At 35.0% G+C, this 17,741-nt stretch overlaps 2 protein-coding genes across 2 annotated transcripts; both read right to left on the reverse strand.

The window, feature by feature from the left end:
* Positions 1-1,805: 1,805 nt before the first annotated feature.
* On the reverse strand, positions 1,806-9,273 carry LOC123315986 (trypsin-7-like). Its single transcript, XM_044901897.1, has 6 exons — positions 9,217-9,273; positions 6,629-6,846; positions 5,370-5,508; positions 4,123-4,236; positions 2,175-2,327; positions 1,806-1,984 (listed from the first exon to the last, which is right to left on the reverse strand). Exons 1-6 carry the CDS (start codon positions 9,271-9,273, stop codon positions 1,838-1,840), a joined length of 828 nt encoding a protein of 275 aa, XP_044757832.1. The 3' UTR covers positions 1,806-1,837.
* On the reverse strand, positions 9,104-16,883 carry LOC123316144 (elongation of very long chain fatty acids protein AAEL008004-like). The gene is made up of 7 exons (XM_044902135.1): positions 16,722-16,883; positions 13,889-13,979; positions 13,606-13,787; positions 12,093-12,230; positions 11,795-12,037; positions 11,420-11,576; positions 9,104-9,301 (listed from the first exon to the last, which is right to left on the reverse strand). The coding sequence occupies exons 2-7, from the start codon at positions 13,929-13,931 to the stop codon at positions 9,273-9,275; spliced, it is 792 nt and encodes a 263-aa protein (XP_044758070.1). The 5' UTR covers positions 13,932-13,979; positions 16,722-16,883; the 3' UTR covers positions 9,104-9,272.
* Positions 16,884-17,741: the final 858 nt, after the last annotated feature.

A 17,741-nucleotide genomic window follows, 5' to 3' on the forward strand; every position in this document is an offset into this window, starting at 1 on the left:
CCTTAAACAGCTTATACTGGCCTCCTGGTTTCCGAGCCTCCTCTGCGAATTCGCCATACAGTGGTATTTTAGGGAGTTTTGTGTCTTGCATCGTCAGAATGTGGCCGCTCCATCTGTGTCGGGCTCTCTATACTCGAGCCCCAATTGTAATACAAATCGCGCGTTGCAACACTTCTGCATTTGAAACTTTGTGGAAATAACTGATGTGCATTATTTATCTTAGATGACGTTGCTGTTGCTTTTTAATATGTCGCCTGTATTGCATCCAGCTTTCGCTTCCGTAAAGAAGCGTTAGGAGGAACACTTCTTTGTAAGAGCTGTCTTGATCTTAAATTGAAGGGTTATTTTTAAACACTCCGTTCTTTAGCCTCCAGAATGCCCGTGATACCGAATTGATACGGTTGTGTATTTTTGTGTCCAGGTTAGCCCTAGTTTTTATATAGCTTCTCAAGTATTTGAAGAGCTCGTCATCTTCTAGAGTTTCATCCTTCAGGCTGATATCTGCTTGGAGGCTTTCTGGCTAACTTAACAGGATTTTGATTTTTGTTAATATTGAATTTAAGGCCTAAGGCTTCTTTTATATGTTTATAGGTGGCCAAAATCATCTGTAGACCCTCTGAGCTGCTAGAGATAAGTGCGCAGTCGTCTGCATATTGAAGTTTCGTGATAAACTTTGAACGGCTTTTTGCTGTGAGGTGCTTCAGGTCTCCATCAAATCTGAATCTTATTCCAACACCTCTTACAGGCATACCCATCTCAGCAGTTATCGAGACTATGGCGAAAATATTGAACAGTTAAGGCGCTAACAAGCAGCCTTGTTTTATTCCAGAGTTAGTTAAGAAAAGGTCGGTTGTAGAGCCATTATGCTGTATTCTCCACACCTCGATTGGGTCGAAAGCCGCACTGGGATTCAAATAATAGCTTTTCTGAGAGTGGAATCAGACGATTAGATATAATCTTCGAGAAAATTTTACCAGCCTAGCAACGATATGCCCCTGTAATTGTTGGATTTGACGTATCGCCTTTGTTCTTATAGAGGTTGATAACTTAAGCGGCTCTGAAGTCTTGTGGCACATCTTGCGTAATAGTGTTAGGACACTTTTGACAATGTGTTCATTCAGGGCTTTGAATATCTCCGCCGTCTAGACCAGGTGACTCATAATATGATGACTTATGATAACTGCGTCATTGCAATTATCATCGCCCTCCAGATCATCGCCATCCACATCCTAAGTCCTCATTCCTCCTATAACATTCTCGTCCAGGACATTCCTTGTGCAGGCTTGCAATCGAAGTTACTGAATGAACAAGGGTTCTCTTTCCAGCAGAATCTAGACTCGTATGTTTCTGATAAGCCTATTCCAATCATATGCTTCCCAAGGCAACAATGTCTCGTGAGGAAGCCAGTGAGGAGGTGTAACTTATTCTTGAGGAGATTCAAATATTTCTTCGATCCCCAAACTCCATCAAGAATTTTTTGAAATTATCCATTCCTGGAAGATTCTTCCAGAGTGTTTCTTTTCTGGTTTTTTCCTCCTCCAGAAACTCTTTTTTATAGGTGCCTTTTTCAGTAGGAGAAATGTTCTGGGACATAAAGTACGTGGTGCTACCTTTCTGTCAAGAGTGTTGGCTTCTTCGTTTCCTTCAATTCCAGAGTAACCATGAACACAAACTGAAGAAACCTTGTTGTACTTGTCTCTTTCATTGTTCAATATAATTTATTCCTATTGAACAATTGGTTACATATTTTGGAAATGGATGGAAGAATATCGGACAAGTCGTACCAGGATAGAGAAAATAAGAAACTGGTTCAGTGGCTTATATTTCGAAAAAGCTTCTATACATTAGCATTGTATTTTATCCAATTCCTATATTTAGCCACTTTCGTGTATACTCCTGGGAACCGGGGTCTAGCACACCCATAACCCCAGGACACGACACCGATAAGTTTTCCATTCAAGACAAGAGGTCCTCCCGAATCACCCTGGAAGAAGACAAAACTCATGAAGTAATACTGCTAGTGAGAACCAACTAAACCAGCAGACAGCTAGAACGATCATGACAATTGAAATTAGGATTTAGGAGTTTAAAGTTGAACTTGGCTTCAACATGAATTTGTACAACTTGGCCTTACACAGTCCATGTTGATAATGTAACAGCCTTTATTTGTTTACCTGGCATGAATCTTTTCCTCCTTGCGTTTCCCCGGCACAAATCATATTGTCAGTAACGAATCCTGTTGATCTATACAGACGTTTGCATGTTTGTTGCTCTACAATTGGAACTTTGACTTGTCGAAGTGTCTTACTCGTTATACCTCCCCCTTCCTGAAAAAAATAAGGTATGTTCAATTGATACAGCCAGTTCCTTGATCAAGGCTTTTTTCAGTTTTCCTCTTCAAAACAACTAAAACAAGCTTCGAAATTAAGGGAACAAGATTGATGATGAAAATGACCGAAGGATATATGCATAGTTCTAAGCCTAATAATATAAATTTTCCTCAAAAATTTTACATTTATGTAGGTATTACATAATAATATATTGTACAAACATAACATATGGAATGGGACAATCGTTATCTTCATGAAAAATATACAGAAATCTATAATCTATATTGTTCGTTGGTGATTGCGTCTTGCATAATTTACATAACGACGCATGCTTATTGCTTTTTTGTCCTGCGCACTTTCTTTCAGAATTTATCGTCAGCAAGTATAGGTCAGCAATCTATGTTTAAATCTCGACTTCGTTAGTTAATAGATTTCAATATCGGGAAAAGAAGTCAATAATGGGTCTTTTTTTGTGTTATTCTTTAATGAAGTTTTCCTAGCTTTCGTTCACAATTCTGAACTTCTTCAGGGACTGAAAAACATATAAAACACCAAAGTTAATGGACATCGTACCTTATGATATCTTATGATATCGTATGATACTCACACTCAATGTGAATTTTTGAAAAAAGGACCTGGCTGAGTAAGAATAAGATCAGTGGATCTCTGAGGGGATCATAGAGACGAGTTGGATCGACAACGTCGAGTTTCCTAACCTGATTTGAGATTATGATTCTGAAAATTTTTTGGTGTTTGATGATTTTCATGTTTCTGTTTCATTGTGATGTGATTTCTAAAGTATGAATTATAATTGTTCTGGTCGAACTTCTGCGACGAAGTTGATGTTCAGATGATGGACCGTCCTTTTTTCAAAAATTCGCATTGAGTGTGAGTATCATATGATAACATAAGATACGATGTCCATTGACTTTGGTGTTTCATATGTTTTTCCCTGAAGAAGTTCAGAATTGTGAACGAAAGCTAGGAAAACTTCAATAAAGAATAACACAAAAAAAGACCCATTATTGACTTCTTTTCCCGATATTGAAATCTGGGTCAGCAATTATTTAAATGCGTAAATGTTTTCCGAAGCTTTTGTGAAAACATTTCATATATAATTAAATATGAGCCTGATAGCCTCAAACGTCCCTCTGTATTTAAATTTTCGGTTCTTGTTTCAATATTTTTGAACAAATCATAGATTTCACAAAACCTTCACTTGAAGATCATTCAGTTAATTGAAAAAACCTACTCAGAACTTTTTCAAGAATTTACTTACAAGATTAGCCTCAAACTAGAGAAATTCCTAAACATAACCCTATCAGCATCCACCACTACGCTTTTTTCTGTAAAAGGTATGCTAAATATTTTTTTTTCCTCTCATTCATTTATCTGGGATGAGCTGTTGAAACATATTTTTCAATAACTGACTTCACAGATTAGTTAACCATTTAACAATCATTAAGTTTTCAGAAAAAACCCACTCTAAATTTCCTCCATTCCCAGCAGTCACGTGTGAAAGCATCGATTTTTTAAGCCTCTTTTCTTCATAATGTTCCCCGAATTTCAGTTTTATAAGAATCCCCCTCCCTATTAGTGCGGAAAAATATTACTTTTCGCCAATAGCCCAGGACGATTTCATATTGCCGCATTTCTGAACTGAAATGAGTGCGGAAAAGTAGGTGGAAATATATGGATGTCAAGCATGTCATAGTTGAAATATCTATGAAAATGATCAATCCAGTTGTGTGATTGAGCATACTTAAAATTACTTAAATGAATTCAAACTTACGGTGGCGTATCCCCAGCCACTGACAACAGCCAATAATCCAGCTCTGAAGAGTTCGCCCTGTTTTGGAAGTTTCACTATTTGTATGCCATCTCTGACTGGTAGAGGGTTGCACAGCTGCATTCAGAGGTTTAATATAAAGAACTTGTGAAGAAAGCTTTCCTAGATATTTTTATAAAGTGTCAGCCATAAAAAAAGTTTAAGGATTGCGAAAATTGTTAAGTAGTGAGTACCATGTCAAATAAATAAATTTATCGTATATCTCGAGTTATCAGAAAAAACTTTGACATATGAAAAATCCTGCTCAAGAGTTCACATATGTCAAAGCGAAACTGAAGAGAATAGAATTTTATTCTGCTTCACCCCAACCACATGTATGGAGATGTAATTAGACCTCTCTCTCTCTTCAATATTTTTGTGCGTGGAGAGACCAGTCTAGCATTTAACAGGCTCTAGAACCTAACCATTAACTATCTTGACTATCCCATTTTCATGCCCAACCAGCTGTAGGCCAAACTGGAGGTTGCCGAATGATGGGCATGAGAATTGATTAGGGGTGTGTTCATAAACTTACTCCGAGAGTAGAGTATGACTATGGTCCATAGACATATTAATAAGTCTATGGTATGGTCATGCTCAGAGAGCATACTCTGAGGAACTAAAAGTACGTTTGTGAACGCTTCGGGTAATCAGAGCTTACTCAGAGCTTGCTCTGAGTAAGTTTGTGAACGCAACCTCGGTAGGTTCAAGAACCATCCAGGGCAGAACCTTCAATGCTCTTCTTTCAAGCAGGGATGATTGGCACTGGCATAAGGAACTTCACCTACAAGGACCTTGTTGGTTTACTGATGTTTCCAGTACCAAACATAGCTCTGGAGCCAGAGTCTACAGTCGTAACTTATGCGTCAATCACCTGCTTGACAGAAATTTAACTTGAAGTTCATCAAAAGTCGAGCTGCCATCATATCTCTCGCCACGAACATATACAATTTGGTAACAGGTCTAAGCTCTTCAAATTAGGATGCTAATCCAGCTCGGTGCCTCCCAGTAAACACACCAATTATTGGATAGGGTTTTTTAAAACCAGGCTAAGATCTTATAGTGGTTATCTTCACGGGAAATTGCAGACTCAGAACTCAAAAAACCTCTGAGCTCGGTTGTGCCACAATAAAACGCTTTGGTCGCGGTGGCGGGTCTGGTGGATCCGACCGACACGCTCAACAAATTCTAACTGTATCTGTAGACTTTACCTGCAGTATTCCTATGTCATTGTCTTGCGAAAATTTGTTGTAAAGTCCATGTTTAGTAGCTGCACATACAGGAGACGAAACTCCTCCAGTTGCAATATTTGCTGAACCTGCTCTCACTTGAAACTTGTTAGTTTGAAATCTGAAAAAAACATATAAAAGGATATAGATAATTGATTTTGTATTTCAGGAATCCGAGCTTTCCTAGAGTTTCCTGGAGAGATTATAAAATTAAAATTAATTGACTGTGTTATACTCAAATAGTGGATAAATAATAATGTTCAGTCCGGTGAGTAACAAAGAGCTGTCGATATGCGGACGTGAATATATGAAGTTTACATTGGGTTAGGTTTTCATAACTTATTTTGAGGAATATTGCTTGTTCACAATATTGACAATTTCTACAAAAAGATAAAGATTGATATTATTCCTGATAAAGATTGACTTTGATTTCATCATAATTGTGAAATTAGGGCTAATATCAATGTGAAAACCAATCCTTCTGTGCATCTGGATTCCGCCGCAATTCAACCAAAATTCAAAGCAATCCAAAAGGTTTATCGTCCACAGCGAATGAATAAACATTTTACTTTATCGTCAGCATTAATTTAATTAGGATATAAACGAGTAGTCCTATGCAGCAGCACAAAACAGTACTATAAACTGCAGATGCAATAAATAACTTAACTCCACTTTAAGCTGACTTGAGCAGCAAAGCATGAGGCTGACAGAAACTTCATATAGACGATATAGGTCCTTCTCTGTTCAACTTTGCAAGAGCGGGGTGGAGGTTTTGATACTGTTACCTGTTTTTCTTTTCTTAATCGAATTATGTGCAGGTGTAAGCTGGTTTGAACGAAACACTCGCTATTTTGATATGCATATTGCGTAACTGCTCTGCTTTGTTGCTCATCTAACCAGGAATTTAATTGTTACTTCAGTGACATCAAATCTGTAAAGGAAGGTGAAAGAATTGACGAATTGCAACTGAGTCGAAAACTTGAAAGTTCCATGAAGTTTATGTAGATGGATACTTCACAATTTTCTGTTTCTGGTAATTTTAAGCCGTCGTAGTATATAAAATGATTGAGAAATATGCCTGGTGGACCTACCTAGAAGGCACCAAGGAACGTTTATGTTGGAATTCATACAGCATGATTTGATTGGATCAGGTTGAACATCAGACAAAAAACAACTTCGATTTTCAACAAAAAAACTGAGAAATCTAGATCATTATTCTACTATCTGGTCAAATTACTTACCCATCAAGGCAATGAGCTGCAGTAAGTACATAGGAGCGATGAATTATCGATCCACCACATATGTGTTGTCCCCGATATTGCAAAGATACTTGGTACGGAAGCTGGGTGATGTTAGCTGGAGATCCACCTACTATTCGACCATCCAACTGTGGAACGTGAGAAAGTCCATCGAAATCAGGAAGATCTTGAATCGAGTTAAAAAAATTCGGTTGGTTCTCCTATTGATTTATTAAAGAAGAATAAAGAGCATACCATAACGGAAAATAGTGAACGATTGCTGGCCATTTATATGAGCTGTAGTCATTTTGCATCATAAGCAGAAATATTTTTTTACCTATAGAAGAAATTTCAGGGACAAAACGCTCTGTCTGTTTCAAACTGTTACCTCATCATCCGTTTTATAGTTTTTTACTTCAGCTAAACCCTTCACACATTTGAAGATGCTATTGTTATAGCGAAACACTTGTCTTGGTTTAAAAACTCATTTTTGTGAAAATCATATAATATTTTTCAAGTTCAGTTATGGATTTTCATTTCACATCAGTCCAATATAATTTCAAATCATATCAAAATAATGCAATCAAAAAATATAAAAATCTTCATGGATATTTGAATTGTAACGAGAAAACATTTTGGATATATCAATCGTTTTCTCAAATTTTTAGATAGAGAAGATAAACACTGAACAATATCTGCCCTATTTACCAGACTCTTTTCTTATCTTCAAATACAGGTATTTTAGTCGTAAATATTAATGAATGCTAAAATAGACGTAGTTCTCGCAACAAATCGTAGCTGATATAGGATATAGTGCCTACATAAGATGTACTCACCTACTGATAATTCGTAAAATGTTTCAGTAGAATTTTCTATTTTATTCACAGAGTTTGAACATAGACAACCATGAAAACTCAAAATGACGAACAAGAAACGCATCTTGTTAAAATACATTTCCTAAACACAAACGAGAATTTTTAGACCATTCCCTCTTATTTATATGTAAGATATATATTATCGGCTAAGTGGACACTTATGGTTACTCTTATTTCTCAAGATAATAAGAATATTTCAAAATATTTACCAGTAAATGTATGAAATGTATTATGGATAGATAAAATTCTCTGAATATTTGTGTCTTCTTTCATGTTGGTCTTATGACAATTTACAACAAGCTAACGCTCTAATTCAAAAATTATCGTGCATTCCAGGAATAAATGGGAAAAACTGATCAGCCTCTGATTGTTTACCATATTCCGCCAAGGATTGTCATTCGAATTCACCTATCAATTACTACACATATAATATATTATTATTATTATATATTTTCACGTTTCTACAATCATTTATTTCTATATTAACCGAAATGCCTCTCAGAGAAAAAGTTGAACAATGCTAAATCGAGCTATCATTGTTCCATGCTGAATAATGTGAAAAATTTAAAGAATTTTGGACGAATATTGAGATTTTCAGTTCTTCGTAATTTGAGGTCATAAATTGAGAAGTTGAATTTTCAACCACTACACAAGTTCAAATTAAACTTGATATTTCAAATTAATCATCTGATGTCATCTGAGTTGGTTTGTGGGGTGAAGATAAGCATTTCACTCCACAACAAATTTTGGGACAGTTCAGATGTGATGCTGACAAAAAAAGCTCGAATCTCTTGAAGTGCTCGAATAAAATTATTCCACTCTATATACATAAATATGTTTCAACTGTTTTTTAATTATGCATAAGTGAAGCTCGAAATATTTTCGTCTTATTGTATTTGATTTTTGACGTTTCTGCCATGAGCTATATCCTGTGTATAATGATAACTTCCGCGAGCTGTAAAAAGACTTTTACGTCACAGAAATTGTAATTGTCGCATATATAAGTTTTCACCTTTCATTGTACTATTGTAGCTCGAAACCCTTCGAGTGTATGTAGAGTTACCTATCAACATTTGATTTTGCAATGAAGAATCGAGATTAGTTGCAAAAAATAAAATGAACATCGAAATTATTTAGGTGTAAAAAGGTTTCATTGTTCAAGTTTTGAAATAAGTGAATAACAAGAATCTTTTTTTGTCATACAGTCCTTTTTTCAGAAACATTTCGAAGAACTTTGTTAGGAGTGATGCTCTGTCAGTTAATCACTGAAAGAGTACCTAATATTGATTAGACGAGGAATTTGGCGATATATCAAGACCTGGTTGTACAGTTCAGGATTGAGCCGATTTCCACGTTAAATCCAGTTCAACCTGATAATGTCTCAATTCATCTAAGAGCAACTCAGAAGTCGGTTCAAACTTGAACTTCTCAGGTATTGGAACAGACTCGGCTTGTAGTTTTTATCATTTTTCACAAAAGAGTTTGCATTTCGATGTAAGATTCATTATTATGCCAGGAACTCAATTATTTCGTCTTCTTTCATTTTAAGGATGTCATCATACTTGAAGAGGGCATCTTTTGGGGATAACAGAACGTCAGAAAATGTTTTATCATTATTTATTTCCGATTTGATGCTCAATTTCGGAACAATGATTTCCTAACATAAAAAATCAACAAAATCACATAGTTTCAGGCAGAAAATATAAATAGTTGAACCTTCCTATTCGGCAGAGCATCGATGGAATCAACGACCTCATCTTTTTCTTTTTTCATTATTTGGACTTTGATCCACGATGGTTACCTGAAAAAAAATCATATTCTTTCTTATATCATTAAGGTTTCATGTTGAATTAAATCACTTCGGATTAATATTCCATTGATAATAATGGGTGTGTTGTTTTATGTCCAAAGCCACAACAAGGTTAACCATAAAAAAGATCCATATACTAGGTCGGACAATGCAGACCGTTTCGAACTCATTGAACCTCGTCCGTCCAACAAACTATGTTGTTTTTTGTTTTTATGGCGGTAGTATTAGTGTTTTCAAAAAGCCTAGATCGGTGCCTACGTCTGGATAGGGTATAAGAAGCAAGAAGTAGGGGTTTGGGCGTTGTAAATCCTGAACTAAAAACTGACAGAATAGGTAAAAGCATCGAACTAGAAGGGGAAAATGTCAGTCGACATCTTCATAATGAAGAATTAAATTTTTAATATGAGACAAAGAGGTTCTCTGGTGAAAACCCAAATAAAAGATGCTGTACAAAGCGTAAGGTCGGGCATATGTGGAAATCGCAATTGTCTTAGTGAAGCAGCGTTTTTGCTACGAACAACTTGACAGTTGCCACAGTTACCTATTTTTTTGGTATAGTTAATGAGGAGATTAATGAGATTCTCGAGCAAAAGTGATAAATAATAATTATTGTAGTCTGCATCCTAATTATTCGATATAAAGGATATAACTTCCTCGAATGAGGGGAGGCAAGGCTGGTGCAAGACAATCAACAAACATTGGAAATGGCAAGAAGTTATTGAAAGTGAAGACACACTCTTGAGGATAGTAGCAGTTCATGCAATCAGAAATCAAGGAGCATTTCTATTTGGGACTGGAAGGAGAACAGAATATTGGACCGATCAATAGATCATGAGCTAGAAATAGTAGGAACGCCTATCAAGCCATCAGAACAGAGAAGATTTAAGAAGATGTTTTGCTTATTCTGTCTGCTTGAAGAGTCCATGTTCCATCAGTTTATATTGCTAGAGAGACACAATGCGACACATCAAATGATCTTCTTACATTTGATAGGAATTCATGGCAATGTTAAAAAACAACTATTGCCATATAAAGACGTTGATTGATTGCTTGACGCAGTTGTTGGGAATGATAAAGCTCTCATAAACTAGAGTTATGCTTCTTCAACAACTCGCCAAATTCACGAAATAAAGCCAGATATAGTCCTACTAGACATAAAACTCAGAGAATTGTTCATTGTTGAATTTTTCACTCTTGTCGAAAATAATGTGATGATCAAAGAATAAAAGAGGAGCAAGGAAAAACACAAAGACCTAATAATGAGGATGAATTCAAAGACCTAATGTTCGGAAGGGTTATACCTTTGGCATAATACCTGGAGGTTCTGATTATTGGATGTTTAGGAGGAATACAAACTAACTATGTTAAAGAAAAGATTATTTCAGCCTGCAGCACTTTGGCTGACGAGTTGGCGTGCAGAATGCAGAAAGCATTATTGCTCGGATCACTTTGAGTCATCGGGAAGCTTAAACCGTAAGAGCCGCTTGCAGCTCATCTCTTGTGTTAAGGGACGATGTAAGGGAAGGATGAAAAACTATCCCACGATTTTGTGAGAATTTTTTGATTACAGAAAGAGATACTAATACGACCCTATATCATTTGTTATCTGAATTATCGCGAGGCAATGGAAGAAAACTTATCTCGTGATGACTGACTCAACCATATGGTTTCGTTTAGGATATTGGCCCGTTCGATATTTTCGTGGGAGTGATAATAGAAACCTAGGACCTGATGCACCTAATCAAATAGACACGAAAGCACTGAACCATCCATTGTCTCGCCATATGTTTATGTTTCGTTTAGTTTTTCCGATGCCGGAGTCACCTTCCACAGTCTAGTACCTACTTGAAATTTATTGAAATTTTGTCGAATTTCTAGGGGTTGTAGCTCAGTCATCTTGAATATTTTATATAGACAATTTATGTAGAAATGACATTTGAAAACACCCTATGTAAAATGATATGTGTATATATAGATTTTAATTGTATTGAAGGAAACCAGAGTTTTCGGTGCTTATCGACTATTCAGATGTTTTCAGGGGTTACCTTGATTTCATTGAAGACTTCCTATCTGTAGAAAATTTATTTTTTTTATAATAGTCTAAATTACCTGAATCCGTTTTGATATAGCTATTGTAGTAGAAATTTCCAAAGAGATAGATGAAGTAGATAGATTGAGTAACAGCTATAAATCCTAAGGAACTTGGAAAAGAACAGGAACTGCTCATTGTTGGTGCGAACACTACGGCAATGAAACAAAATTGGATCTGAAACAAAATATCTTCATTTCATTCAAGGTCTGACAAACGTACAAAGCGATAGGGCACCAATATTTGGGATATGATATTGCCCAAAATTGTTTATTCATAATTCACATGATGAAAATTTTTCTGACGAAAAGAACCAATGGTTATCAGAATTGGTAACCGCATGAGCTTTATATAGACAATCTCAATAATACCAAAGTTACGAAAATATAGCTTACCAATTGTACCTGTGTAACCATTTTCTTCAAGGTTAAGTTCTTTTTGTAACTAGAATCGTATGCGGATAATAAATAGTAGGTGTACATGAAGGTATGCACAAAGGAGTTAGCTAATCCAAAGTAGGCAAGGTGTCCACCTGGTGATAGTTTCAGCATCAACCATGAAAAGAATACCATGATGGTATGATGGTAAACGTGCAAGTAACTCACTTGACGCCAGCTCTTTCTCAAGATGAAGAAAACCTGAGAAATTATTTGAATTTTAGTTTTTTCTCAAATATTATGATTTCACACCTACGGTATCTAGGAGATCAGAAACTTTCAACCAGTAATATAACTTGGTGAAATAAATGCATCGTTTTCCGAAATCGCTATCTGTTTCATCTTTCTCTAGACAGAAAAAAGATCCAGTCATTGCAACGGTCAGTTTTGCCACCTGCAGTAGAAATACTCAAATTAATGCCAAATAAAAAATACTATATATGTTTCAGTCAGTAAATAGTGATTGTTTTTCAATAAGGAGACTTGAGAGAACATATTGGTGGAGTGATTCGTTGAAATTTGGGGTTATTTTTCAGTTGAAGACTTATGAATTTTTTTTTTCTTATAAGATTCTCAAGAATATAGACTGCCTATAACTTTGCCTGCATATAATAATCTATAGAGGGAAAGAAAGAATTATATTATTATATTTGGGCCACCATCCAAAAGAGCTGTTGGTTTAATGAAATTTTCATTATACCATTGATCTTGTTGGCGCCAAACCAATATTCACTAATCAGTCTTATACAGACGAAAACTGGACTCATTCGTGCACAGGCAGGATCTTCATATAAGCGTGTTCCAGTTCTCATAAACTTGAGAACGACAGCCCAACAATAACTCGAACGCCACTGCTCCCTACCCCATCACGGGTGCCTGGCGGATCTTCTTGCGTTCAAGTTGAAGCTATGCATTCTAACCTAACCCGGCTTATTTGACTAGAAAGTATCCTAGCGCTGTGCGGTGGCTTGCCTGAATGAGCTAATTTGTGATGATGTGAGGAAGGGATTTCGTCGTCCACTATAAGCCGATCTTGTGCGAAGTTGTATATGTTGCTCTTTTATCTATGCAGCACTTCGTTTAACCAACATAGTTAATGTTGGAAGGCTTCTCAACGAACGCTAAACTTGTGAGAAGCAATTCACAATTGATAGGTACTGCACAACACCATACGGACCAAAAAAACATGTACAACTACAAAAAAATAGTTTCTGTAATTTTTTCAATTAATTAGTTTATTCAAGTGTTACAGCTCGATTTTTGTTATCGCTGTATTAGTTTCTATTCTTATGGTTTAATTGCTTCTTCATATTTCATTTGTGAACAGGAATGATTCCGTAAAAATGTAATAGCAACTTAATAAATAAATAAGCCATTGAGTGTCATAAGGACCATAATTTGTGTTTGTGTGTGTGTACATTACGCAAATATGCGCCTGTCGGTATGGTCAGCAATAATGAAAATTTGATTCAAGCGGAAAAAGTAAGATTTATCTCGAATATCAACTTCAATTTTGGAGCAGTGTATATGCAAATGGGGCATTTTAATCTACTTTCTTCATCTTCTAATATACCGGCTTTGTTAATGAGATATGCAGAATTTGAGAACTAGAACTAAAAATTCAAGCTTTTTTCTGAAAATCAGATCTTTTAAGAAACGATTTCCTTCTTCAGCTCAATTCCCATTCGTTTCAGTACATGTTTATCTCTTTATTATGCCCAACAGTAAAACGATTCCCTATAATTATGCCAAATTAGATCAATACATACCTCAATAACGAAATACAGATTTGTGATCACTTGAATAGCGTCAAAAATCATTATAAACGTCCTCACATTGTATGGTTGCTTATTCTTCATGTACCAAGGTCCAATTTTCCTTACTAATAATATATATAATGTAATCAATATTGCTGGTTCCCATATTGAATGTGAACCCTTAATCCTTGGATCTGAAACATATTTAACAATGCACATGCCGTGTACAGAAAGGTTTGTTCAACAAACTGCAATCTATTTCCACTAAATGTAGTAGCCTTTATATCTTACTCACCACTATATTTGTCGATGAAGTCGTCTATGTAGTTTGGGAACATTTTTATTGTTATGTGATGTGATTGCGCTAATTTTTATGGATTTATAGTCTGAAAAGGAAAATTATTAATGGTGCTCAAATATGAGACAGGAGAACTGCTAAAATGTTAATTTATTTCGATTAATTATGTTTTTCCATAAATGAAAGCGATATGGAGACATGTAAGGACATTGGTGGATAATGGATACCAAGTTTAAGAAGATCAAACGACCTCGACTCAATTTATATCGATGTAAGGACATCGACACAATTTTCAGTGTGAGGACGGAAAAAATGTGGCAGTACTATCGTGATTTCTGTTCGAAATAGTCCGGTTCGAAGTTTAATTTGAAGGAAATTCATAAACATTTTTTTCGGAGAGTAAGGAAATGACCTGAAGAATCCTGAAAAACAATTTTATGGCCTCCTTTTTCGAATTCTAGTAATAATTTCCAGAATAATGGTAAGAAGGAAAGTTGGAGATTGGAATATCATTTAAAGGCAAACTCACTATTTCTTTTCGGTTAATAAAGAAAAAGAATACATTTATTCTGGTTGTGATGTCCACGAGTGTCTCGTTTTTGAGAGTCTAGTCTTGTTTTCGAGATGAGCATCTCTATATAGTCTCATACGAAAGTCTGGCATTGGTCTCGTAGTCTCGTGAATATTTGGAATAATAGAGGATTTTTGCTTCCGAATTTGAAAACTTTGGAATCATTTCCTAGTATTCATATCACTTTTTCCTATTTTTTTTCAATACAAAATTTCAAAAGTACGAAAAATTAGTTGTTATCATCGGAAATTTCATCACAATGATCGAGAGCAGAAATTCTACCTGAATATACCTAACCTGTTGTTTAGAATTTCATTATTTACAACTTTCATAATGAATAGAGAAACGATTAGAGGTACAGGAAGGAAGATATTTTGAAAAATTATTTGTTATAATCTTCAAACTGTCAGATGTGTCAGATTAATGGGTCAACACGTGTGCAACACCGAGATAAACCATCTGTATGAAAATCTGACACATTTTGAAACGACCGCTGTAACCATTCGTCACGTCCGAATTTTCAGTTCTTTGAAAAGTAGCTTCCTTTAGGTCTAATTAATATATCCTCCAAAAATCTGACACGATCGAAAAATATATTTTTTTTTGCTATTTTCAACTCTTCCGTACGGCCAGCCCCACCACGCAAACTGTCAGATTAATATGAATTTATCATCAGAGACACTTAGGGCATATGGCATATACAGTATCTCAATCTGAGACGCTCGAGTATGTACACCTAACGATTTTTTTTTACATTTTTGAGAACCTGCAGACGCTTTCCAAACCGCTGAAAGTGCATACATCATAAAACTTTTTTTTTTCTACCATTCAATCTTCAATCTCCACTAGGACTTCTCGACGCTCGAGTAAATCCCGATTTAGCATCGACGGCTCCCCAACTATTACGTAAAAAACGAGCCAGTGTCCTTTGATATACTCATTTCATGACTATTCCATTCATTTGAGCGTTCACAAATACTTAATACTCATTTCTTGCGTTTTTCAGCAAAACCCTCTCAGCCTTCAATAAATTGGTAGAATGAACCTACTGTCTAGATGTCAACGATTTCCTAGGGACTCTTATTCTCATTATTTTTGAGGAAACATTGTTAGGTAGATAAAAGATTAAAATATCAGATAAATATTTCACCTGAGAAATAACATTTAGCAACGCAAAAACATTTTTCTGAGATTCGAGAGCATACTTTTCATGAAATAGAAATATATTTTCGAATCGTTGACCTTAGCTGAAATTTACTGATGCTCACAACCTTCCTAATTCCTATTAACTTATATTGTACATTTTGTTAGGAGGAAGTGATCTTCTGAGTTTAGTTCAAATAAAATTGATATTTTCCTCTGGAACAATGAAGTGTTTTATTGCATTTTTCTCAAAAATACGTTGAATTATTGTAAAATCCTCCAATATTATGAACAAATGATTTTTACCTACATTCTACTCTCTAATCGAAATCACTAGGAAATTTCATCAAAAATAGCCAACATTTCATTTCATCATCAGAAATAATTTATGTAGCGGTTGCAATAACAAAATTTTAAGTAATACATAAAATAAAATTTCTTTCTCAAAGTGATGGCAATGAGAAATAAACGCTTAAATTATGAGAAAAAAAGAAAAAGAATCTACTTTCATCTTTTTTCATAGCAATATTTCATTGAGCCCTACTTGATCCCATCTTTATATTTTGATTCAAATTATCTGATATTTTAAAATAAGCTGTTTCTATCATATTGATTGATGATTTCATTGATGTATTATATCAGGTGTCTCCACTTTTAATATCTTCCTTAAATTTCCCCAATTCATATGAACAGTTTATTACCTGAACGAATTTTGAATTAACTTGATGCTACCTAATATGAGTATATATAAATAACAAAGATTTAATCGAAAACAGCTTAACTCATTATAGAATTCCTAGAAGGCTTGAAATCATTGGAATTCAATTAATCTGTTTGTTATACATGTAGTTGTTTCTAAACTAGATATTATGAGAAATACTTCGCCCATCTGCACAGATTCAGAAGGAAGAATTAAGAATAAGCCATACTTAATTCAGTGTAAACTAGGGTAACTACTATAGAAATTAGAGAATTAATTAAGCCTGCCAAACAGGAATTAATGGATTAAATGCTCAATTTTTGTTTATTCTACCATTAGGATTACCAATTGAAAAATAAAATACTAATAGCGTTAATGTAAAATGTGTGTGCGAGAAATCCACGTTTTAAACTCACAGTAATTGATTGAACATGTAACACTTCACTTCACACTTCATCACCAAACACGCATCATCTTCAATATCATCGAATAAAAGGCACATTCATGTTATTTTCTGAAATATTCATAGGTCGATTTGAATATTCAAATAAAATTATTCAAGTGAATGATAAGTCAACCATATTTGACTTGCTACTTCACTGTATTAGAAGCACCCTTGGCTCTACAGTCTACGTGAATTGAGGAAAACAATGGCGCATTGTTTGTATCATCTGCATATAATGTTATTATTCGGCAATCCGTAGAAATTTTTTTGCACTTCCGTTTTAGCATTCAATAGAATATTGAATATCTCTGAAATCTCTAATTAAATTAATTTAAGAAATATTTCATGAATTTCATTACTATCTACACTACTTTTGTTCGAATGATCTTTCTCAACCATGGCCACAGTTTAGAACTAGCTCTAGAGTAAAATTTGGCGAGAGATTTTCTTTGGTGAGTGTTTTTTTCGAGCTAGATCCTAGAAACGGAAGATTTATCATTTCACCCCTATATAATTTGTTAAATTTGAGTTCTCATAGTTAGAGTTATAAAAAAGCTAGGGACTCCAATGTTTTTGGAAAGCTTTTGCTCTAAATGCTCCGGTTGATGGAAAAAATCAGGTGAATGCTTTCAGAGTCACATTAGTATTTTTTATAAATTAAAAATGTTATCGAATTCAATTGAAACTCCTTATGGAATTCCGTTACGAAAAATTGCTCTTGATTTTGTTTGAATCATACGAAGGCGTAGAAGGGCCACATAATATTTTAAAAATATTTTTCCTTAAATTCCGACTTTGAAGTCGGAATTTAGTTAAATTCCGAGTTCAAAGTCGGAATTTAACAAAATTCCGAGTTCAAAGTCGGAATTTACTAAATTCCGAGTTCAAAGTCGGAATTTACTAAATTCCGACTTCAAACTCGGAATTTTATTCAGTTCCGAACTTCTACAGGGTGTTCTACGACGACGTAGATTTGTTCCTGTATTACAGT

The sequence above is a fragment of the Coccinella septempunctata genome, chromosome 6 (genome assembly GCF_907165205.1).
Source record: "Coccinella septempunctata chromosome 6, icCocSept1.1, whole genome shotgun sequence".
Classification (NCBI taxonomy): Eukaryota; Metazoa; Arthropoda; class Insecta; order Coleoptera; family Coccinellidae; genus Coccinella; species Coccinella septempunctata.